General features: G+C 55.6%; 1 protein-coding gene across 1 annotated transcript in view; it reads right to left on the minus strand.

Moving 5' to 3' along the window:
• PKD1 (polycystin 1, transient receptor potential channel interacting) overlaps positions 1 to 22,708 on the minus strand; it is a 105,121-nt gene extending 82,413 nt beyond the window's left edge. Inside the window, exon 1 of the mRNA XM_075436006.1 lies at positions 22,361 to 22,708. Coding sequence (XP_075292121.1) covers positions 22,361 to 22,602 — 242 coding nt within the window. The 5' untranslated portion in view covers positions 22,603 to 22,708. The remainder of the gene's footprint in view (positions 1 to 22,360) is intronic.
• Positions 22,709 to 23,169: the final 461 nt, after the last annotated feature.

Below are 23,169 nucleotides of genomic sequence, written 5' to 3' on the forward strand. Positions count from 1 at the left end.
TGTACTTTTCTTTTCTCCTTTTCACATGCGAAGCCAAGTGACCTTTCTTTCCCAGGTCAATACGTACAGCACACCGAACTGTAAAATCTGTTAAATTCCTGTCTCCTCCCCATGCGAGCATGGCAGCAGTGTGCCCTGGCTGCCAAGAAAGCCAATGGGATCCTGGGGTGCATCAAGAAGAGTGTGGCCAGCAGGACGAGGGAGGTTCTCCTTCCCCTCTACACTGCCCTGGTGAGGCCCCATCTGGAGTTCTGTGTCCAGTTCTGGGCTCCGCAGTTCAAGAAAGATGAGGAGCTACTGGAGAGAGTCCAGCGGAGGGCTATGAGGATGGTGAGGGGACTGGAGCATCTCCACTACGAGGAGAGGTTGAGGGAACTGGGCTTGTTCAGCCTGAAGAAGAGAAGGCTGCGAGGGGACCTTATAAATGCCTACAAATATCTGAAGGGTGGGGGTCAGGAGGATGGGGCCAAGCTCTTTTCAGTGGTGCCCAGTGACAGGACAAGGGGCAACGGGCACAAACTGAGGCACAGGAAGTTCCGTCTGAAGATGAGGAAGAACTTCTTCCCTCTGAGGGTGACGGAGCACTGGCCCAGGCTGCCCAGGGAGGCTGTGGAGTCTCCTTCTCTGGAGATATTCAAGACCCACCTGGACAAGGTCCTGTGCAGCCTACTGTAGGTGACCCTGCTTCGGCAGGGGGGTTGGACTAGATGACCCACAGAGGTCCCTTCCAACCCCTACTATTCTGTGATTCTGTGATTCTGTGACTGAGGCAGCAGGCCAGGGGCTCAGCACCCCGTGGCGCTCCCCGCCTGCCCCCCTCACCGCAGCAATCCAGCGCGGAGCCCAGGTGCCGAAGGCTCACAGGGAACAGAGCGCGGGCGGACGAGGATCTGCCCCAGCACAGCCTGCCGGGTCTCTGCTCCACTCCAGTTTCAGACGGCTGCAGCAAAGGAGCTTTCCCCCAGGACGTGATTCTTGCTATCAGAAATCTTTTCTTGATTATTCTGCTTAAACCTTCCCCAATTCAGTATTTCTCAGAAGTTCCCAGGCACAGGTCCTCCGATAATGACCCTTACCGCTGCCTGACACCCACAGCCACAGCCCATCACGCTGCTGCCAAAGCACACACCAAGACAGGAGCAAGGAACCACCACAGACCCAGCAGGGCCGATGCCACCGCAGCACGGACAGACAGCTTTGAAAGAGAAGTCACGCCCCTTCCACTTCCTAGATTTTTTTCCTACCGTAAACAAATTTATTTTGTTGTTGTTTCACTCTCTGCTGAGTAAAACAGCAACCCGAAGCGGAGTCCCCTCCGCCGCACACTGCTGCTCCCAATGAAACACTCACAGCGCGGGCTGAGGAGTCTTCGGGGAGCCCGAAGCTTCGCTCCAGGTTCAGGCAACTGTCTTGGACTATGTCTCAACTTCACGATTAAATACAAAATTACCCTAGTCTGTATAAGCTGAAGATAAAAACCCACCAGGGTGATTGTGTAAATACAAACCACCAGTAAATTTGCTTTGTTTCAAATGGAAAGCAGAGCAGGAACCCGAGCAACGCCAAGGGCAGCGAAACACTACGGACAGCGTGCCCCCAGCAAGCGGAGGCAGGCAGCCCGCTGCCCTGCGCGCCAGCGTGCTCTGCGCCCTGCGAGCACCATCCGCCGCCTCTGCTCCGAGCACCGCACAGGCTGGAAGGCTCCCAAGAGCGGGCTTGGCACAGCAGGACATGTAAATTCAGCCTGATCCCTTCCGAGGCTCCGTACGGAGACTCTGGAGGGTTTTGGTAAACATCCTTGGTAATCTTTGGACAGCACAGCAATGGCAAGAAGTATCACATTGATAAATCAGAGCTTACACCAGCTCTGCTGGCAGAAAGAACATTTGCCCAGCTCTGGAGGCGCACCGAGCCTCAGACAGCATCATCGTTTCTCAGGATTTATGGTAGACACTGAGTTAAGCTGCATCTTCGCTCTTATGTTAAATCACCTTCCTGCCAAGGCTAAAAATTGCTCCATGGTGTAATCACAAACCGAGGCAGAAGAGCGAAATAACAAATTTCATTCCCATATAATAATAACAAGTTACGTTTCCATAGCAGCCCTCTCGGATCCAAGAGGACATTGCCAACTTAACTCGCTGAAGCTCGCTCTGCGCGCAGGCATTATGCAACCCACTGCCGAAACACAGCCGCCGCTGCCGCACGCAGCAGCCCAGCCCAAAGCAGAGCTGCAGGCGCACGCAGAACCGCCGCTGCTCTCGGACAGGGATGCCACGGAGCAAGGCCCGAGCCCTCCGCCATGCTGCTGACTTTGACCCGTGGTCTGCTCTCTGCAGATCTGCCAGAGGAGAGGTGCTGCTGCCTGCCGCCGAGATGAAGCCCAGGTCTCTCTGGGACAAGGACCAGCGCTGGAGCTCCCTCTCTTCCGCAGCAGCCAACAGGGCAGCACGACCGTGCCGGCCCCCCGCACCTGCCCGGGCCCTGTGCGTGCGGGGAGGGCAGAGCTGCCGGGAACGCTGCTCTCCAGCGGGAGGGGAAACCACGGCCCGGCACCTGCGGTCAGAAATGGTCCTGGGTCGTGCGCTAGAAGACAAAGCCAGGCCCTTCTTCGGCCAGGTCACGCTGGGATGGCTGCCCAGCCGTGCCTATTCAAGCAGCGTCAGCCCACGCTGACTGCACCCCTCTCTCTGTCTCTCCCTACAAATAGCAGCTTCGACTTGCTGGAAGCCATGCTTTGGGCTCGGTGGTGGGTTCAGGAAAAGACCCCGAGGCTCTTCCCGACAAGCAGTCTGTCGGTCCCATCTTATCCCTTGGAAGGCTATCAAAGAGCTACTGTTTCCCTTAAAAGAAAAGAAATTAAAACTAGGAGCATGTCGGGCTGGTAAGTACAGCAGTGAACAGAGGGACTTCACCCAGGCAGAGGGACCGGGGAGCGTGTGATGCAGAGCTCCCCACCTCGTGCACACGTCTGATCTCCAGGCAGACTGAGCTACAGACTGCTTCTGCTCCCTTTTTCCTTTCCAACATTTTCCACAACCTCCTGCCAAGAAAACTCCAAGAGCTGCCTGCCATGTCTGGCAAACGCTTCCTACTGCAGAGCCCTCCCAGCTAGCACACGCAGGCACAGACACACGCAGGGACCCGCGCTGGAGCTGGGTGCTGCCACCCTGCTCCGGAACGCTGGCAAAGCTCTGTCCTCGCTCCCCACCGAGGGGCTGAGACTCCCCTGACATCCCAGAGAGACCTGGGGACAGCGAGGGGTGACCCTGAAGTTTATCAGGCATTTTGGGTCCGTCCCAGGCAGGCCAGCTCCCCAGCTCCCACGGGGTTTGGAAGCGCTCGACGGGAGGGATCACACCGAGGTTTGCAGCAGAGGAGCGAAGAGCGACGGCGATGCACTGGGAACGAGACAGCCATTAATTACTTGCCCGTGCTCAGGCCTGGGTTGTGACGGCAGAAAGGGGTTTGTGCTCATGAAGAGCGTTCCCGTGCACCACACAAAGGCATCTGCTCCTTCTCCCAGGCACCTGAGCAGGGATTTCATATATTTTTATTACATTCAGAATCATCAAATATTATGACATTTCTGTGAAGCTCCCTGGAGTCCCAGCTCCTACATTAAGTATAATTTGAGTAAATAAAAATTTGCATCTGAGGTGTCTTGTGTGTTTGGGGTTTTTTTTAATTTCCTGCTGCATGAAATACGAGCAGCAATAAAATCAAATCCTCGGAAACAAATGACAATTGTTTAATGGAGTAAAAAAAAAAATCCCAACACCTTTTGAGCCTGCTTGTGCCACAGCTACTGCATGCATGGCTGCTTACACAGGTAGCAGAACGGGCTCCAAGTCCGGACTTCCTCACTTTCATGGGTTTAAATTGGATCCCAGTAGGTGTTTAAGGCCATTGTTCAACTGCTAACGCATTCTGCAGCATGACTAACACCAAAGTGGGTTATTTTTCATTCTTATTTGGCTTTTTTTTTGCTCCATCTGCCTGTCACAGCAGACAGGAGAGTGGAACAGAGCAGCAGAGTAGCAGGTGAGTGAGAAGCAGCGTGCTGGATGGGCGCAGAGTTCACCAGCAAATCTGTGACCGAAGAGGTGTAGAACAAAGCTGCAGCATCCCTGACTCAGCAAGCAAAAACAATGTGCAAATATGACTTTCTCTCAGATAAATGGCAACTGCAACTGACATGGCAGCGTAAGACAGAACAGCAGATGGAAAAAGGTGAAAAACTACAGATTGCTGCTACAGGAGCTAAAGGAGGAAGGCGACTCTCCCCATGAGGCTGGCTTCAGCCCTCGGCGAAGAGCTGCAGGACCTCCCCTGACATAGCCAGGCTCTTCTGCGTTTGCACCGATGCTCCTGAAAGCAATACTTGGCCCTGTGCTTCCAAGAGGTTGGGGATTCTCTTCCTCCACCCCTCCTTTTTTTTTTTTTTCTGAAAAGCGAGCAGCAGACTCTGGTTGACTCTGGTTGATTTAACCCACCAGAACCTGGCAGCAGCGACAGAGACAGGCCCAGGAAGCAGGCGGCAGGCAATGGTTTATGAAACACCCTGTGGAACCAACACTTTCCCCTACCAGGAAAAGTCTTTCGCAACTGGATGTCTCCGACTCGCGGATTCGGGTGATTTCGGAATTCTCCCTCCATGACCTCTCCCCCTCCCTGCCAGACTGTGGCTTCATCTTAACGGAGGAGGCAAACCGGGTTGGGAACATCACCAATGGCACGGAGAGCAATGGGAGAGACTTCCCAAGAAACGCAGCCACAGAGCCGGTTCCAGGAGCCCCTCCCCACACAACAGCAGCTCCCAGAGGATCCTGGCAACAGTCACCATGCTCATCCTACCTGGGATCTTAGATGTCTCAAAAAAAGCCGTGCAAGAAACTGTCAGTAAAGTAAAGAGTCCAGCGGAGGGCTACGAGGATGAGGAGGGGACTGGAGCATCTCCCCTACAAGGAGAGGTTGACGGAACTGGGCTTGTTCAGCCTGAAGAAGAGAAGGCTGCGAGGGGACCTTAGAAATGCCTACAAATATCTGAAGGGTGGGGGTCAGGAGGACGGGGCCAGACTCTTTCCAGTGGTGCCCAGTGACAGGACAAGGGGCAATGGGCACAAACTGAGGCACAGGAAGTTCCGTCTGAACCCGAGGAAGAACTTCTTCCCTCTGAGGGTGACGGAGCACTGGCCCAGGCTGCCCAGGGAGGCTGTGGAGTCTCCTTCTCTGGAGATATTCCAGACCTGCCTGGACAAGGTCCTGTGCAGCCTGCTCTGGGTGACCCTGCTTGGGCAGGGGGTTGGGCTGGGTGACCCACAGAGGGCCCTTCCAACCCCTACTATTCTGTGATTCTGTGATTCTGTGATTCTGTAAATCCATCCTTTTCTTGTAATAACCTACCTTTCTTGATGTGAAAACAGCCCCAGCCCTACAACTGATGGCTCCTAAGTGGGGAACAGAACTACAGCAAGATTCCCCCATCTAACGGCATCTGTACTCTTAGACAAGTTCATCAAACACACTTTAAAATGCTCCCTCTGCTCTCCCATTAACTATGCTGTCTAACGAGATTCCACGTGGGGAGTTCTGGTACCTTACAGCGAGCAATTCGGGGCTGTCGTTTCAAATTGGAAACAATCAGCTACACAAGCAACCCGTCCATGTCTACTCTGTGCAGACACCCCAGGGGCTGGCACGAGCCGCTGGACGTGGCATTCAAAGGCTCACAAGCTCCACCGGTATGGAAAAGTCTGAATCTGTTCTCCCACCCCTGTACTCCTGGTGTGGGTTAACAGCACTCGGCCGAGCAACGCTGTGACCTCCTTTGCTACAAGACAGATCAGAAGCAGGATTCAAATCACACTTTTTCACCGCAGCCCTGAGAAAGCATGAGAAAAATATTGGTAGGACAGCCCTGTTGAACACGCGGAGAAGGAGAGGCTGGAAGAATGGAAGAGACCTCTGAAATCGAAGAGCGAGCCGGAGGAGCTTCTCCTTCCCATCACACGCTTCACCGTACCGGTTCAGTACTTGAGTTTGGTGTCCCCAAACAAACACATCCGAACCCGTAGGTCCCAACCACAGTCACACCTCTTGGGTCCGGTCAGCGCTGCTGAGGAAGGCAGCACATCTGTCACATCTGGGCACACCACGTCCCACCCTGTAACACCACCCCCAACTCTGCAACCACTCTTTCGCCTCAGAAAGAGGCAAAAGCCAGCGGCTCGGGGATGAAATTTCTCCAGGTCTGAGCGGTGTCTGGGAGGTGAATCAGGGCTGGGAGGGAGAGGAAGGCAGACTCAGAAGGCAGACTCAGATTCCTGGATCGAGGGCTAGCTCCCTCTGGTACAGTATTCAGTTCAGCCTTGGGTTACCTACAGATCAAATATTTACCTCTAAGCAGCAGAAATGTCGTACAATCCATCTGATCGCATGAGAAATCCTCTAAAAATGACACTCAAGATCTCAGCTGCCTCTTCAGCAACTTCCAAGCCTGTGCCAACCTCGCTCAAAGCCTAACCAACTCGTGTATCTGCTCCCATGGTACGTCGCTCTAGATGACCCCCTTTTATCCCATACAGCGAATCAGAAGATATACTCAGCCTTGCTGTAAAAGAAGTGGTGGGATCCCTAAAGCTTTCTGCTGGAATCATGACATTAAATTATAATCTCTACTTTTTTCCTTCCCTTTTATCTTGCTGAAGTCTTTTTTTTTTCTCTACATCTCCTTATCGAGAAGTACAGATGCATCCAAACAGCTCCTACATGGGACTTCAGGCTCAAAACCCAGCAGGCAACAACATTTGGCTTTTTTGGTTTATTTTTAATCTCAAGATTTATGAGAGGTAGCTGACTCAGGTTTTGGCTGGCAGGATCAGACTCTTGTAAGTAATTGCATCCTTTCTATGTAAAATAGAAATTAATTATTATAGAAATTAATTAAGATGAGTTTTCCCACTTCTGTTTGAGGTGTTGGTGATGCCACTGACTGCTGCGAGAAAAATGCAGATCTTTGCCTTGGGTCTCAGGCAGGCGAAAGGCCAGACGCTTCCTTCTTCAACCTCTGGCCCAAGCACCCAAAGTGAAAGGTGTAGATAGATCAGATTTCCCAGCACTGCTCAGCTCTGTCAGGTTATTCAAGCATCTCCTGCCACAGGGGAGCTCCACCCTCAGCAAAAGGCAAGAAATCCTACACACACCAGGGCTGCTGTGCCTTGTTAAGCAGAGTTTTGCTTCGCATACCCCAATTTCCTTTCCAGCAATGCACCAAAAAAAAAAAGTACTGAGGAGAGAGTTTGTAGCTAAGGAATTCAGTGAATGATTAACTCCATCCTACCTATTAACCATTGCTCTCCATTCCCTCGTGCCTTGCAGAAACCCCAGTTCCGGGTAGCAAAGCCAGGCCAGAACCTGATACCCCATTGGTTTTGCTTGCAGAGTCGTCAGGTGATGTGGATGGTTCTGGCTTTGAGTTAAAACACATTAAATGCAGTAATAATTAATCCAGAACCCTGGCACAAATTCATGATGAAACGTTGCTCCTCTTGTCACACCAAATTCACCCAAACGCACCCTGCTTGCCGGAGGTGACCATGGAGGAGCGGTCTCTACGCAGGCCTGCAGAGGCAGGACCTCCACGCGCAGCAGAGGCAGGACCTCCACGCGCAGCAGAGGCAGGACCTCCACGCGCAGCAGGAGCCGAGGCTGGTGCAAGGACAGCTCTCCCCCAGGCAGCGACAGGATCCGATGCCTGGGCGTTGCTGTCCCCTCTCCGAACTGAGCCACCTCTCCGCCACGCTGTGCTGCCTCCGGGACCGGGACAAGGCAGCCAACGCAGCTCCGCCAGTCTGAAGGTGCTGCAGACCACGGGCAGCCAGTCGCATGCGCACCCCCGGCAAGTCATCTCACACTGCAGGACCTTCGCGTCGGGCTGGCCCCACGGGCACGTGCAAGCCCACGTGTTTATCACACTCAGCTGCACCTCAGAAGGCTGGGAGGGCTCAGCACCGGGCTCGGACCCAAACTCCCTGTATGACCTCAGGCAACTCCCTCACCCTCCATGAGCATAAAGCTTCTGCAGCCTCACCCAGACGAAAACCAGGAAGACTTCCTTCTTCTTTTGCCTTGTCTATTCCTACTGCAAGATCCTGAGGATAAGGGCTGTTATTCAGTACGCTTGTGTACAGTACCCAGCACCAGGAGGTCCCAATCCTGCCCAGGGCTCGCAGCACAACACATGCAAAAAACAATTCCTAGAGCTTTGGGTCTTTTCTGCAAACCCCCACACACCATGGTACCATGCAACAGACGGACAAGCGAATCTCTGCATTTGAAATTGGGCTTTCTGGTACCCTTACATAGAAAAAGGTGACGGCACTGCTGATATGTCTGGAATTTACTCCCCAGCTGCTTCTTCATCTCCCAACGACTAGCAGGAGGCAAGAAGCCTGGAAGTCCTGCTCTGCTGTCAGGACAGAAAGTCTTCGGGTCCAACATTAAAAGTCCAGAATTTCCTCCCGCTAGGACAAGGACTGTACAATTTTACAGGCATCTGCCAAAAGCAGCTTATCACCACAGCCTGGCACCTGCATGGAGAGCAGCGTGCGAGCGAACGGCTCGTGCGCTCCCGTTGCCACGCCTGGGTTTCATCGCCCAACCGTGCAGCCTCAGCCCGTGCACCACAACACGCGGCACCAGGACCCTCACGATGCTCCCCCAGGGCAGGAAGACACCCGCTAAAACTGTCCATGGAGACCTAAAATATGTGGATTCCCAGTATCCCAAGACCCAGCAACCAGTCCGTGCGGTACGACAGACAGGGTGCTTCATGGCCAAGAGGGATCGAAGAGCGGCTCGTGCTCAGCACAACACGGTGCATCTGAAAGGGCAGGCGGGAAGGATTAAAACGCTCCTCTGCAGAACCCGGGACCTGACACGGCAACGCCAAGACTCTCATCTGTCTGCGGCCTGAGAGTAAAAGTCTCCCGTGCTCTTTAATTCTGTAGATTAATTCAGTAACGTAAATCTGACAGTACCATTCCCACGGTCACACCAGAGATGCACGCTTGTCCCCGTGCTGATCCTCTGCCACCCACGCTGTCACTGACTGCCAACTCTTCTCTTCCCCGCAGGCAGCTAACGCTGGCTTCGCTACTGCCAGACAGCCCGCGAGCCGGCGAGAACGGGGACCCCAAGAAGTTCAGAGAAACAAGCGTAAAAGTTGAGTCGCAGCCAGAAGGAGAACGGGGATCCATCCCTGCCACAGGCCTGAGTCTCACCCCAGCAGTCAGCTCAAGCTCCAGCTGAGGGCTTTTTTGCTCCAGATTCAATAAAGTTAAAAAATGCTGCTGCTGAAACGTGTTTCGCGTTGTCCCAGACAGAACCGCTCCCTCTGGAAGGCCGCGCTCCAGGCTGCGGCGGCAACGGAGACGCAGCTCTTTGTGCCCGGCACAGAGTTTGATTAGGCAGAGGATCAAGACGTCCTCAAACTCCCAGTCAGAATACTGAAACGCACCCCTCGGGCAGAGGAAAGGGCCAGTCTCCTCTCCCTCTCGTCAGCCATCATTAAACAAACAACGAACAGCAGGGATCTTGCAGCACGCACCACGGCCAAGAGCTACCGGCTGCCCGATCCCGAGCGCGCATGGCTGCCTCAGCGTCAGCAAGCCCGGCTCCGCAGCCCCACAGAATCACAGAGTCACAGAATCACAGAATGTTCGGGGTTGGCAGGGACCTCTGTGGGCCACCCAGCCCAACCCCCTGCCCACGCAGGGTCACCCACAGCAGGCTGCACAGGACCTTGTCCAGGCGGGGCTGGAATATCTCCAGAGAAGGAGACTCCACAGCCTCCCTGGGCAGCCTGGGCCAGGGCTCCGTCACCCTCAGGGGGAAGAAGTTCTTCCTCGGGTTCAGCTGGAGCTTCCTCTGCTTCAGTTTGTGCCCGTTGCCCCTTGTCCTGTCGCTGGGCACCACTGGAAAGAGTCTGGCCCCGTCCTCCTGACCCCCACCCTGCAGATATTTAGAGGCATTTCTAAGGTCCCCTCTCAGCCTTCTCTTCTCCAGGCTGAACAAGCCCAGCTCCCTCAGCCTCTCCTCGTAGGGGAGATGCTCCAGTCCCCTCATCATCCTCATAGCCTCCGCTGGACTCTCTCCAGTAGCTCCTCATCTTTCTTGAACTGGGGAGCCCAGAACTGGACACAGCACTGCAGATGGGGCCTCACTATGGCAGCCAGCCCAGCCCCACCGGGCACCCAGCCCGGGACGCGGGGCAGCTCATGGCCCCCTTCCCCGCGGCCGCGCCCGGCCTCACACGCGGGGCACACGGCACCGGGGCCCTGCATGGCCGACGGGCACTGACCATGCAGAGGTGCAAGGCAGGAGCGGAGATGGGTGCGCAGGCATTTGCCCAAGCCCAGATAAAACCTGCGTTTCCAGAGGGGCCATCGGTGAGGCCACGCTGCTGCCAAGCGCCATGCCGGGCCCCGCGGTGCCACAGCGACAGGCTGCCTGCTACAGGCCTGCCTGCGGCTGAGAAACACGGTCACACTGTTGACACCACAGAAACCCATCTGCCACGTCCCCTCAGCGGCAGGCTGGCTGACCGGGGCAGGTGAATGCTATGAGAGAGCAGAAGCTGCCCCACAGCTGAAACAATATGGCAGCTGGGGAGATTAAAATAGCGCCTGGCTGAGGTAAAGTGGTGCCTGGTTGAGGTGGAAATGGCACCTGGCTGAGGTAAAGTGGTGCCTGGCTGAGGTAGAAATGGCACCTGGCTGAGGTAAAGTGGTGCCTGGTTGAAGTAAAATGGCACCTGGCTGAGGTAAAGTGGTGCCTGGCTGAGGTAGAAATGGCACCTGGCTGAGGTAAAGTGGTGCCTGGTTGAAGTAAAATGGCACCTGGCTGAGGTAAAGTGGCTCCTGGCTGAGGTAGGGTCCTTTTGGGAGAAGGAGCAGAGGTGCTGGCAGCACGGGAGAGCCACCCTGCCATGGAGAGCAAGACCCTGCTGCGAGGCAGCCATCCTGCCCCAGCAGCACAGCTCCAGCCTCGTACATCCACGTCTGCACCTGCAGCCTGGGCCCGCACGGCTCGTTTCCCCAGGCTGCTCGGGGTGAGGAGAACCCTCCCAGCCCCACGTCCTTCTGCCCCGAGGCGCCCACGGGGAGCAGCCATGTTCCTCTCAGGAGGTGGCCAGCACTGGCTTCCCATTCGGGGCTGGGATGTCTCTGCTTCGGAAGCTGATGGCATTGCCTTGAAACAAAAAAAAAAGCTGGGCAGAAAACAAAACTTGTCTTTTTTCAGATGCCTCAAAAGAAAAGCGAATGGTTCTCTAGCTACGACAGCACAGTGAGATGCTGCTGGCACCAGTACCTGCCATGCGATCCGTACCGGCAACGCACAAGGCTGTGGGTTTAGTTCGGAAGACGATGGCAAGAAGAGGCTGAAGCACGGGCAGTGGTGGGAAGGCAGGACCAAGGCTCCCTGTAAGCCTGTCAAAACGAGTACGCGTGCGGGTTCTGCTGCCCTGCCATTTACCGTGCTCAGAGCGAAGATTCAGCTTCCCGAGAGCTGCTATGGGATAACGCTTTGCTGCCTTCTCACGAGGATGGCACGGCACCAAGCAACGAGGAGTCAGAAATCCAGGGCATCTATCCAGCAGCCAAGCGTTGAAGCCCTCCACAAGCATTTAATTCCCATAAATAACCACTGCACTACTCCCGCGAGGCAAGGAAGCCCCAGCCCCACTGCTCGGACGGGGAGACGTCGTGCGGATGAATCAACGACAGCCCAGCCCGCGCAGCCGGGGTCAGAACCAAAAACCAACCCCAGCAGCCCCGCTCCCCCTCGGTGTCCCAGCCCTTGGCCAACACTGCCCCCAGTAGCTGGGCCTTCTGCCCAAGCTAAGGTATGCACTTCAGTTCCCAGCTGTGGAGGGGAGGACAACAGAGGAGGAAGCAATCCTGGCCTTAAGCACATTGTACGCAGCCTCCATGGCTGCTGTGGAACTTGGCAACGTCCAGGAACGGCTTGGGAAGCCGATAAACACACCCCCAGCTCCACTGCCACTTCTCCTCTCCACGGGAATGAACTGGAGCGGCGGTCGGTGCGCGTGGGGAGAAGGAGGTGCTCCACGTTGGCGATCAGACCATCCACCTGCAAGAGGAGAGGGCCTGGAGTGGGGCTGCACGCCGTCAAAAGGTCCAGGACTCTCCCACGACTTACAAAATCTCTTTCCCAAGCAGCCAGCGAGTGCGTCTGCTCCGGGGGAAGCTCTGCATCCTGTGGGAGCGGGGGTGTCGGGGATTCATTTCCAAACCTACTCTCCTCTCCCGGTTCTCTCTGAAGCTACGGGATCAAGCTACAGGCTTGGACGCATCGCAGCGAATCCATAGGAAGCAGAACGCAGCAGTGGGCTTCGCTGGCGTGTTTTAGAGGTCTGATAGCTAGCTCTAATGAACCCTTTAGAGATCTGAGGGCTAGCTCTAATGAACCCTTTTTTTAGAGATCTGATGGCTAGCTCTAATGAACCCTTTTTTTAGAGATCTGATGGCTAGCTCTAATGAACCCTTTTTTTAGAGATCTGATGGCTAGCTCTAATGAACCCTTTTTTTAGAGATCTGATGGCTAGCTCTAATTAACCCTTTAAACGCTGCAAATTCTAAACTCTGCCAGAGACTAACACTCCGATCTGAGCGGCTGCGCAACGTGGGTCACTGCACTCAGTGCCAAGTAAATCCAAGGTAATGCAGCTTAAACTGGAGGCCGCATCAGATGCAATCCCTGCACAGAATCGCACACTAAACTGTCCAAGGACAGGGACATCGCCACCTTGACAGTTCGCTCTCCTGCAAGAGCTGGAAAGGCAGAAAGCTTTTCAGAAACGGCCGATTGCTGGATGGGGTGAGCGACGAGAGGGGCAGCAGCGAGGGCCCTGGGTCTCGGAGCTCAGGGTCTGGCTGCTGGGCTGCTGAAGTTGTTCCGCGTTGTAGGAAACACAGCTTCAAGAACCAGGGATGCTCCTGGCACTCCCTGCTAAATACGGGGGGTGTCTTGGCTCTGAATGCAAACTCGGGAACTGCGTCGTGTCAGTCGAGCAGAGCCTCGAGTGCCACCCAGACAGCTTCAGCCTTCTTGCCGCGGCGCTGTCCTGGCACGGGCTATGCCCTGCAACAGCTTGACTGCACAAAGGGGCAGCAGCTTGCTTTTTTTCTTTTTCTTAACTACAGCCATTACTTACTGCTAGTATGAACCCAATCCACCACGTCTATTAGCTACAGCAAATTTTCTTAACGCAGCTGAAAGACAAACACAGTCTAACCCTTGGCTTCTTCTAGCTTTTGTCTTACCACCTCAGTTTTGTCTACACTAAATTTTTTTAAGACTTCTGATACAAACTCTGCACTGATCCATGCAATCAGGGGTTGCAAATCAGTTCACAAAGCCAGCGACTTCATGTTTTCCCTCTGTAGGAGTAAAATAACGTTCCCACACTCTGATAGAAACCTTTGATCCGCACAGATTTAATTCATTACTTATGAATCTCTGGCCAACGTTGCTTTGCTCGTCTCGGTGGCTCTCTACTCGCAGTCGCCTCCTGTGTCCGGGAGGACAGGGAACCTTCTTTTTACCACTCAGTGAAACAGCTGAGCAGGGATCCGGAGGAATGGGCTCCCCAGCTCACTGCTCACGTAACAGTCCTCTTCCAGAAAATCCAACACCAATAATCGTACCAATAACGAGCCACCCTCCGCAACTGCTTTACGGAGGGCTGGTCAGAAGCCAAGATATTTTCCAACGGAAACTCTTCTCCCAGGGAATCACCCCGCGTCGTATTCCAGATGAGTGCTTTGTTTCAGTTTAGGAAATAGGAGAAGATTGCTTTTTAATTGTGCTACGCTTATGTGCAAGGGCAGTTTCGTGACACAAATCACTGAGGAGTCACTACAGGGCCTGCTGGAGTCGTTTACGAGACCAGAACGGCAGCAGCTCTGCTAACAGCTCAAAGACAAGCGCCCATATCCCAAGCTCGTGCTTGTGCAGCACTGCTTGGACCACCTGCAGGTCTTGGGCAGGAGCCGTCTCTTTGCTGTGTCTGCTCTGTGCCTCAGCTGAGAGACCCCAGAGGTGGTACAGCAAACACGGAACACTACAGGTGCCTGTTGATTGCTCTTTTCATATCCAAACCCCTGCTTTTGAAAACTCACTCTTTCCAGCAGGCTTTCCAATCCTTTTCATCCGGGGAGGGGTGAAACACAAGGCTCTGCCGAGGGCCAGCTCCACGCTCCAGGCAGCACACAGCGCTGGCTGCACGGGCTCAGGCAGAGCGCAGACCCTTTCACAAGGTCTTCACCACGCTCCTGCGCAAGTATCTGGCTGTCAGCAACAAGGCAAAACACCGTCCCAAAAGCCCTGTCCCACCCCTCTTTCTGAGGAAGAAATGGAGCTTAGAGGTGGGAGTAAAAAGCACAGCGAAGTGGAGGGAATGTGGCTGCAACACTTCTCTCGGAGCCTCTCCACTCTGCATCTCATCACAGTTTCCAAGCGTTCCCTTGGCTCCCTAAGCCCCAGGAGAGGAAACGTGGCACGCACGCTCTGCGCTGGGAGCACGCATCGCAGGACGGGGCCCATGACTATTTTTCTTATCGCCCCACGGACTGCCTGGCCCTGGCTGAAGAGCGTGGTTCGGACGGTTCTCTCCACTCACAGCCACACAACCTCCGCACGTAAGAGCCGTGCAGCAACAGCACAGAAGCAACCCACGGGGCAAACCCCGCGAACATCCCCACACTGGCAGTCCCGGCTGCCAGCAAGACGCCGGGGTGCCGGCACTGGGCCGCACGCAGGTGCTGACGAGGAGCCACGCGCGTCCCCTCGAAGCGAACGCCGGCGTGGCCAGCTCTGCCGACAGCCCCGCACGCAGCACGCAGCCACCGGAGAGCCCAGAGCCCCGCACAGAATCACAGAATGGTCGGCGTTGGAAGGGACCTCTGTGGGTCACCCAGTCCAACCCTCCTGCCCAAGCAGGGTCACCTACAGCAGGCTGCAGAGGACCTTGTCCACTGGCCTCCCCCGCGCACAGCCCCGGGCCTGGGGGCCAGCGCTGCTGTCCCGCTGTTGGAAATGTGGCAGGCAGGAGCATCGGCAGTGGGGACAGGGACTGAAACAGCTGGTTTTTCCAAGCCACATTTGGAAAGGCTAAGCTGTATTCCACTCCTCAAACACAACCAGCCCAGCTGTGAGGCAAGCAGATGAACGAAGAAGTACAAAAATAGCCACTTCTGTAGTGCTCTTTCAAGCAACACGAGGTTGTCCTACAAAAATAAATACACAAAAAGGAACGAGCGTGGGTTTTTCTCAGCTATTAGGGGGACCCATGTGCTCACATCACCGCACCCCCTCGACTCGCAGCTCCGTGCTCCCGCCAGCTCGCCACCACCCTGCGTCTGTTTGCAGGGCAGCAAGCACCACGAACCAGGCGCAGCACCCACGCACGGTCCCTGCCGGGACGCCACACAGATGCCTTCACCAACCTGACCCAAAACAAAATCTGCGTGCTCCGGGCCGGACTCATCCCACCGCCCTCCCGCGGCACGGCTTTGAGAGAGAAACTAGCAACTTTGGCCAAATCAACTCGTCTGGGCTCTCGCTTTCCCAGGCTTAGCTGTTCCCCGGGTTCCTCCCTCAGGAGGACTCAACCCACACCCTGGATCCTCTTTTTAGAGAGCCACTCCCACCTCTCCCTGACCATGGAGCTGCAGCAGAACCTTTTAACCCATTCCCAGCAGGATCCGTGCCCCCAGACCGAGCAGGGAAAGGCGTTTACAGGATCCCATGAAGCCCCCACACCAGGGACAGCCTTCACTGCCTGCCTCAACCAAAGCTGCAGGGAAAACTGCTCTTCTGCTCTGGCCTTTTTTTCGCTTTTTTGCTTCTGGACCTGCAGAAGTCCTCCTCCCCGCTCGAGGAGCCCAGCGCAGCACGGATCCCGCGGGAGCCCAGGCCGAGGTCCTGCCAGGGGATGCTGCAATGGAGCTGAGAAGGGGCCACTGCCGAGGATCTGCAAGGACCTTTAGCGATGTCTGTCCAAGGAGGTGGGCGCTGGCTCTAGCCAGGGCTACAAACTCCACCCTGGAGATCTCGGTGTCAAACCAGTGATTAGACCCGACGACTTCATCACAGACACGCGGAATAGTATTGCACAGAGCCAAAGCTGTTTCTTGACACAAGGAAGTGCCTGTACAGGAGGGCAGAACGCAAGCTGCCCAGCCAACGGTTACCAAACCAGCACATCGCACTACTTTAACACGGGTTTCCACTTAAATTAAAAAACGACGCTGGATTAAACAGAGTAACATAAGACCATATGCCAAATCTGCAACTTCATCTCCGATCTCAGCTTATTAAAGCTTTTACTAGCCCTGATGCCAGGAAACCAAAGAGATGTACCCGTTCCTAACCTGAGGGCAACTATTTCTGCTGTTAGACTGGCAGAAACAGCTGACCGAGGAATATTACGCTTCGTTTTGATTCTCTCTGTTTAAATCCAGTGGTAGCACATCACCAAAATGGATGCAGTCTTTTGGGGGGAAGGGAGGAGTCGGAACGTGAGGACAGAACCCGTTCACTGGTCACAGCTCCCGTATTATACCACAAATGCTACAGGTGGTCAGCTTGCGTGTTGTCGACGCTCTTCCTGATGATAGTTATCCCTTAAAAAAAGGGGAATGGCTGTAATCACGTGTTTTTTGCTTTTTGTGCTCTTTGCAAGGCAAGACCTAATCACAGAATCACAGAATCACAGAATAGTAGGGGTTGGAAGGGACCTCTGTGGGTCATCTAGTCCAACCCTCCTGCTGAAGCAGGGTCACCTACAGCAGGCTGCACAGGACCTTGTCCAGGCGGGTCTGGAATATCTCCAGAGAAGGAGACTCCACAACCTCCCTGGGCAGCCTGTTCCAGGGCTCCGTCACCCTCAGAGGGAAGAAGTTCTTCCTCATGTTCAGACGGAACTTCCTGTGCCTCAGTTTGTGCCCATTGCCCCTTGTCCTGTCGCTGGGCACCACTGAAAAGAGCTTGGCCCCATCCTCCTGACACCCACCCTGCAGATATTTATAAGCATTTATTAGGTCCCCTCGCAGCCTTCTCTTCTAATGTTATATTCCAATTTGACATTTTTAGTTTTGGCAAACAGAGATGCCAACTTAGCTTCAGCGGCTGAGTAAACAACAGCCCTTCGATGTGAAAAGCAAGCTAATTCTTTACTGCAAAGCCAGGTTAAGAAATCGGGGCCGGGGAGGCCTGATCCGCAGCCCCCATCCTGCTGCTGGGACAGACAGCGACCTTCGGCAGCGCGTGTTCGCGCAGGCGGCAGAAGCTGCCCGGGGAGCGTGGCCCGCAGCTCTGCAGCCGCTGTGGGTGTCCAGCCTTTAAGCACCGGCTCAGCAAAGCCCGGAGAGAAGGGTGGGCTGGCGAGGGGCAGCAGCCGTCCCTCCGAACAGCACTAGCGTCATAAGTGCAGCCCACCGGCGGAGCTGCCAACTTTCCACTGTGGAAGAGACAAGAATTTTCTCTCTGAGACTGACAGCGACTGCCTACAGTGCTGCTGGCTACGGAGAGGCTATTTCACGTGTCCCCCACACTCCCCCGTGAGCTCTCCTCGCAGTAAGAGCAAGCACCTCTGTCTGTGCAGCTCCCAGCCTGCTCCACCCCGGCAGTGGAAAGCACATCTTTGCTCCCAAGTTGTCCTTCTTCACCCTCACTTACCTTCCTATTCCCTTATTACAACTCAGAGAAATGGCTGGGGACATACAGGGTAAACAAGAGACAAGACACAAAATCAAGCTGAATTGCAAAAGACAACAAAGCTGGAATAAATGGAGAAAGGATGACGTGGAAATGCATTATGGAAACCACAGTGTGGAAACTGCAGCACGACAGGAGATAAAACAAGGAATCCCGTTAAAAGGCAAAGAGAAGCATTAACAAACCCTGCGAGTCTCTTTCTTCCTACCTTCCGATCAAGTGATTTTTTTTTTTTTTACAGCCTCTCTTTGTGAGAGCAGAATGAAAGTGGCTGGGTGAAACGTGAGGGAGACCCGGTGGGGGCTTGCAAGAGCAAAGCAGGATCGGGCCCACGCTTTCACTCCAGCAGGGAAACAGCCACAGGGAGAAAGACACCGCCAGCAAACTTAAAAATTGCAGGAAACAGGGAGAAATCAGTGCAAACGGTACACGGCAAAAAATACACCAGATCTCAAAGGAACCCCAGAAGACGAGGTGAGCAGAGACACGGTCTTCCCTCCTGCTGAGGTCTGACGAGGGTCGGGAGCAGCACCCAACAGCCGGCCCTCCCTCTGCCCCGCGGGGCTGGGAGCTGGGTAGCTGCTGCTCCTGAACGCCTGGCTTTCTGTCACTGCCAGCGCTCGCAGGCTTGCAGGTCCCCAAACCTTGAAGTGCTGGGCGAGCGTCGAGGGCCTGAGACACCCTGACGCCGCTCGCAGTTACTGACTTGCAGGTTTGGCCACGGAGCAGCGACGCCTTCAAGGCGAGGGATGCCTTCTCTTACCTAGCAGGACATTTTTGTTAGTGCAGTTCTAAACATCACCGAGAAACGCACCAAAGTTTTAATTTTCAAAAGGGTCAGTTTCTCAGTCATTGGAACAGCACTCAAATTTCTCTCAAGCTTCAGAAAGGAGCTCAACGAGCAACCCCGACCTTCTGCTCGTGCCGTTGCCGTACCGGCACCTTCGCCAACACCGGAGACCGCCGTGCTCCCACAGAACAATGCAGAATTGCCTCCTTGTTTGGTGCTCAAGCTACGGCTACAATTCGCTTACGTGACCGGTCCCTTCCACAGGCTGAATGAATCTCATTTGCAAAATATTCCTCCAGCACCTCATCTGGGCCTTTTTCCCCTCCAAAATTTCTTACAGAAGAGAAGCACGGCCCTGTTTTCGCTGGGGATACGGCTTCTTATAAGAGTGATGTTCCAGGCTGGTTAAGATTGCTCTAGGAACAGCAGTAAAGCCAGTTTGCCTCTATGGCCTGGACACTACTGTACAGACACACTGCCTGTGGTTTTACCTGGACTGGATTTCAGTTTTAATTGGATTGTTTTTCTCCCTGATAGCTTTTGAAGACGCCTCGAGCCCTGAAAAGGCTTTTACCGCGTCACATAACAAGACCAAAATCTACCGCTCGTCGCCAACTCTTGAAATTTAAAATATCATGGGCTGCAGGTTCCTGAATCATAAAATCTGTTTATTTTAAGAAGCTTTGCTTAGGTGAAGTCACCGGCTAGGCAGCGTAACCCTAGGACTCACTGCCAAGCCCACCAAAAAACCCTGCTGGCTTTTGGATTAGTATTACAACCCCCCAAATCTGCAGAGCTTCGGCTTCTGCAGGAGTGCGGTAAGAGCAGAGCTCCTCTGGCATTTTCACCTTCTTCTTACCCATCTACAAACAGTATTCCACATTAACGAAGGAAACGTCAGGGCAACTCTAGTCTCATAAAGCGAGGCTCTAACCTCTACTTCAAAACTACCACGATACTAAAGATGTGTCAGAAATAGTCAATATTTGCACGGGAAAGAAAATCTTACGAGGTTTATTTCCAGTTGAGGAATGAAAGCAGTGACACCAGCTCATGAAACAGCTAAGCCTAAAAGCAAATGTGGGCAAAACCCTGCAGCCCTGCAAGCGGAGCACTTGAAAAGAGATCAGATCAGAGCATCTCTCAGATGGGGAAACTCAGAAATGCAAACGCTGCCGCTTGAAGCGCGTTGCTCGTGAAGTGTAGCTTTTTTCTGTGGCGCACTTCAGATTATTTGGAAAAACAGACTTTGCTCTCGATGCCAGCCAGACTTTGCGTCACACTTCAAGAAGCCGACTCTGGCGATGGGAGGGGGCCAATATTCCCATTTGGTCTGCGTGGAGACCGCTTCCAGCTAGGTATGTAGCGTCTGCAAGCAGCAGAGCTGCTTTCCGTGGCGATTCTTTGGATGGGGCGTTTCTTCCGCACTCCTAGGAACGGTGCTGCCGAAGCTGCCATGTATTTCCTCCAAGTTGCTACGACTATAACGTCAGATACGAGGGGAATTCACCTCCTAGGCCTCACTTCTGCAGCCGGAGGTACGGTGTCACATCTGCCGAGCGCAACTGCCACCGCACGCGCCTGCCGCGGAATCAGGGAGATTTGGTGCTGGTGATTTTCTGAATTCGGCCTTCTCAAGGGCTTTTTTCATGTCAGACTAATAAAAAAAAATGTTTTGTTGAGATTTTTAAAAAATGTTTCCCTCTAACGAGAGAATAGACAGCAAATCATTACAAGCATTATTTACTTTATCTGTCAGTGTTCAACAAAGGGAACGCGAAATGAAAAGACAAAACCACTTGCATAACTCCACCGTGTCACGAGCCAGAGCCCCTCTCAGCCCGACAGCAATGAATCCGTAAATCCTTCCCGGCTACGACGACACGGTAAGCACACACGCCTTCTGTCCCATCATCAGGAGGTCAAACGGGGCAGCAAACTTCTCCCCACAGGAAACCCGTGTGCCACAGCAGACCGCTTCACCAGTCGTCAGAACACTACCAGCACCCACTTTCTCAGCTGAGTCGTGACTGTACACACAAGACGCTCTGCCGGCTGACAAAGATGACGCCACAGGCTGAACTCCAAAGACAACCACCCCGCAGCGGAGCAGGGCTCTTCTCCTCACCGCGCAGCTCTCGACAGTGCCGTCGGCAAACGTTTCTCCGTGGAAATCAGAGGAAAATGTCAGTAACACTATGCAGCCATCTCAGTCCATCTGAGGGGGTTTCCCCTCCCCGCATTCGGGCACTTTGTTTTGCTGACCTGCAAGAGCTCTATGTCCAGCTTCCATCTGTCACTGCGTAACAGCATCTACTCCAAAACGTTCCTGGAGCTTTTACAACTCAACGCCTCTGAACAACAATAACACAAACAGTCTCAAACACTTACTACCAAAACTAATAATCCTAGAAACGCAGGGTAACAACCCCAAATCCTTCAAAAGCCAAAGGATGGGCTCATCGCCCCGGTCTCCAGCGGGCTGCCCCACAAGCGACCAGCGCAGCCCTGGCACGTTCCGCCTCTGTCGCGACGGCGCGGTCAGCCTCCAGCGAGCCCCGAGCCCAGTGACAGAGGACACCGCAACGGCAGAAACCCCTCCGGATAAATCAGCCTTTCCCAGTTCGGGACTTTCTGCAGCAAACAACGGCTACTTTGTTGGGAAAAGTCTAAATGTATCTTGTCGGGAAAAGTCTAAATGTATCCTGTCGGGAAGCCGCTGGCAAACACCTCATCTGCTGCGTTGAGACACACACATTTTCCTGAAGTTAGTCTAGATGCACCCCGATGGTCTATCATCCAGCCTTTACTGTGGTACTTTGTAACTCTTGACCTATATTGACACTGAAAAGTGGAAACCAAGCGAGGAATGCCCAGATAGAGAACCAGACCCCTAACTCGATGAAACATCAGAAGAAATTAGCTCATGCGAGCTCTCTTTACAGCGCCGGGTCCCCCACCACCTCTCCCACACGAACCACCCCACGCTTTTGCCTCGTGAGGAGCAGAAAAGTTGCTCCCTAAGGGAAACAAATTTTGGTTCAAACGGAAATTTAAAAAATGAAACCGCTTTTCCCCTCAGCCTGTTTTTCGCGTCATGCGGTGACTTTGTAAAGTGCCCGAGCGCACGGGCCGCTTCACGCCCCCCCCCGCCCCCCCGACTGACTCTCCCAAAGCCTCAGCACCCGCACCCCGACACCCGCACCCCGACACCGCGGCCTCGCTGCCCCCCGACCCCCCCCGCAGCAGCCCCCCCGCACCCCCGGGGCCGGGGCTCTGCGGGCCGGCCCTGCCCCAACCGCGGCGCCGAGCCCGCGCAGCGCTGCCGGGCCCGCATACCTCGCATTCTGAAGCTGTTTTCCCTTTTTTTTTTTTTAATTATTATTATTATTATTATTATAATTCCCCCCCCACTTTCGCTCGGGCCGCTCCTGCCCGCGACCGGCCCCGCGTCCTCACGGCAGGCTTCGCTCGGCGGCTCCGTGTCGGCCCGGAACGGCTCCGGGCCCACCCGACCCCCACCCCGGCTCCGGGCCGACCCGAACCCCGCCCCCCCAGCTCCGGGCCGACCCGAACCCCACCCCCCGGCTCCGGGCCCACCCGACCCCCACCCCGGCTCCGGGCCGACCCGAACCCCCCCCTCCCGGCTCCGGGCCGACCCGAAACCCCCCTCCCGGCCCCGGGCCCCCCCGACCCCCCCGGCCCCGGGCCCCCCCGACCCCCCCCGGCCCCGCGGAGCCCCCGGGCCGGCCCCGCGGTACTCACAGCGCCGTGGCGGCGGGGGGCACGGCGGCCCCCGGGCGCTCCATCCCCCGGGCCGAGCAGTCGACGAGGCAGGCGGGGCCGGCGCAGGTACAGCCGGCGGCGCAGGGCTGGCAGGCGGGGGCCGGGGCCGCCATCCCCCCGCACAGCAGGGAGCAGAGCAGGCACCAGCCCGAGAGGGGCAGCCGCGCCGCGGGGACGCCATGTTTGCGCTGTGATCCAGTGTCTCCATTTCCACAAGGCATCTCTCCCTACGGGCATGGCATGGCCCCGGCTCCGCCGCCGCTCCTCCGGCCGGCCCGCCCCGCTCCGCCTCAGCGCCCGCCCGCCATGGCGGCCTCCGCCTCGGGGCTGCCGGTGGGCGCTGCTCGGCGCCGCCCGGCCCGGCCCGGCCCTGCCCGCTGCGCTCCGGCTCGGCCGCGCTGACAGCCCCGGCCCGGCGCCGCTCGGCTCCGCGCCCCGCCCGCCCCGCGCCCGCCCCGCGCCCGCCCCGCGCCCGCCGCCCCGCGCTCCGCCCCCGCCCGGCGGAAACCCGCCCCCGCCCCGCACCCCCCCCCCTCCGGCCCCGGGCAGCGGCGGGGGGAGCGGGGCAGAGGAGGGGACAGGGGGATCCCGGGGGATACAGGGGGATCCCGGGAGATATGGGGGCATCCCAGGGCAGGGGGATACAGGGGAATCCCGGGGGATTCGGGGGGACAGGGGGATCCCGGGGGATACAGGGGGATCCCGGGAGATATGGGGGGATCCCGGGAGATATGGAGGGATCCCGGGGCAGGGGGATACAGGAGAATCCCGGGGACAGGAGCATCCCT

This window comes from Opisthocomus hoazin, chromosome 15 (genome assembly GCF_030867145.1).
Source record: "Opisthocomus hoazin isolate bOpiHoa1 chromosome 15, bOpiHoa1.hap1, whole genome shotgun sequence".
Taxonomy (NCBI): Eukaryota; Metazoa; Chordata; class Aves; order Opisthocomiformes; family Opisthocomidae; genus Opisthocomus; species Opisthocomus hoazin.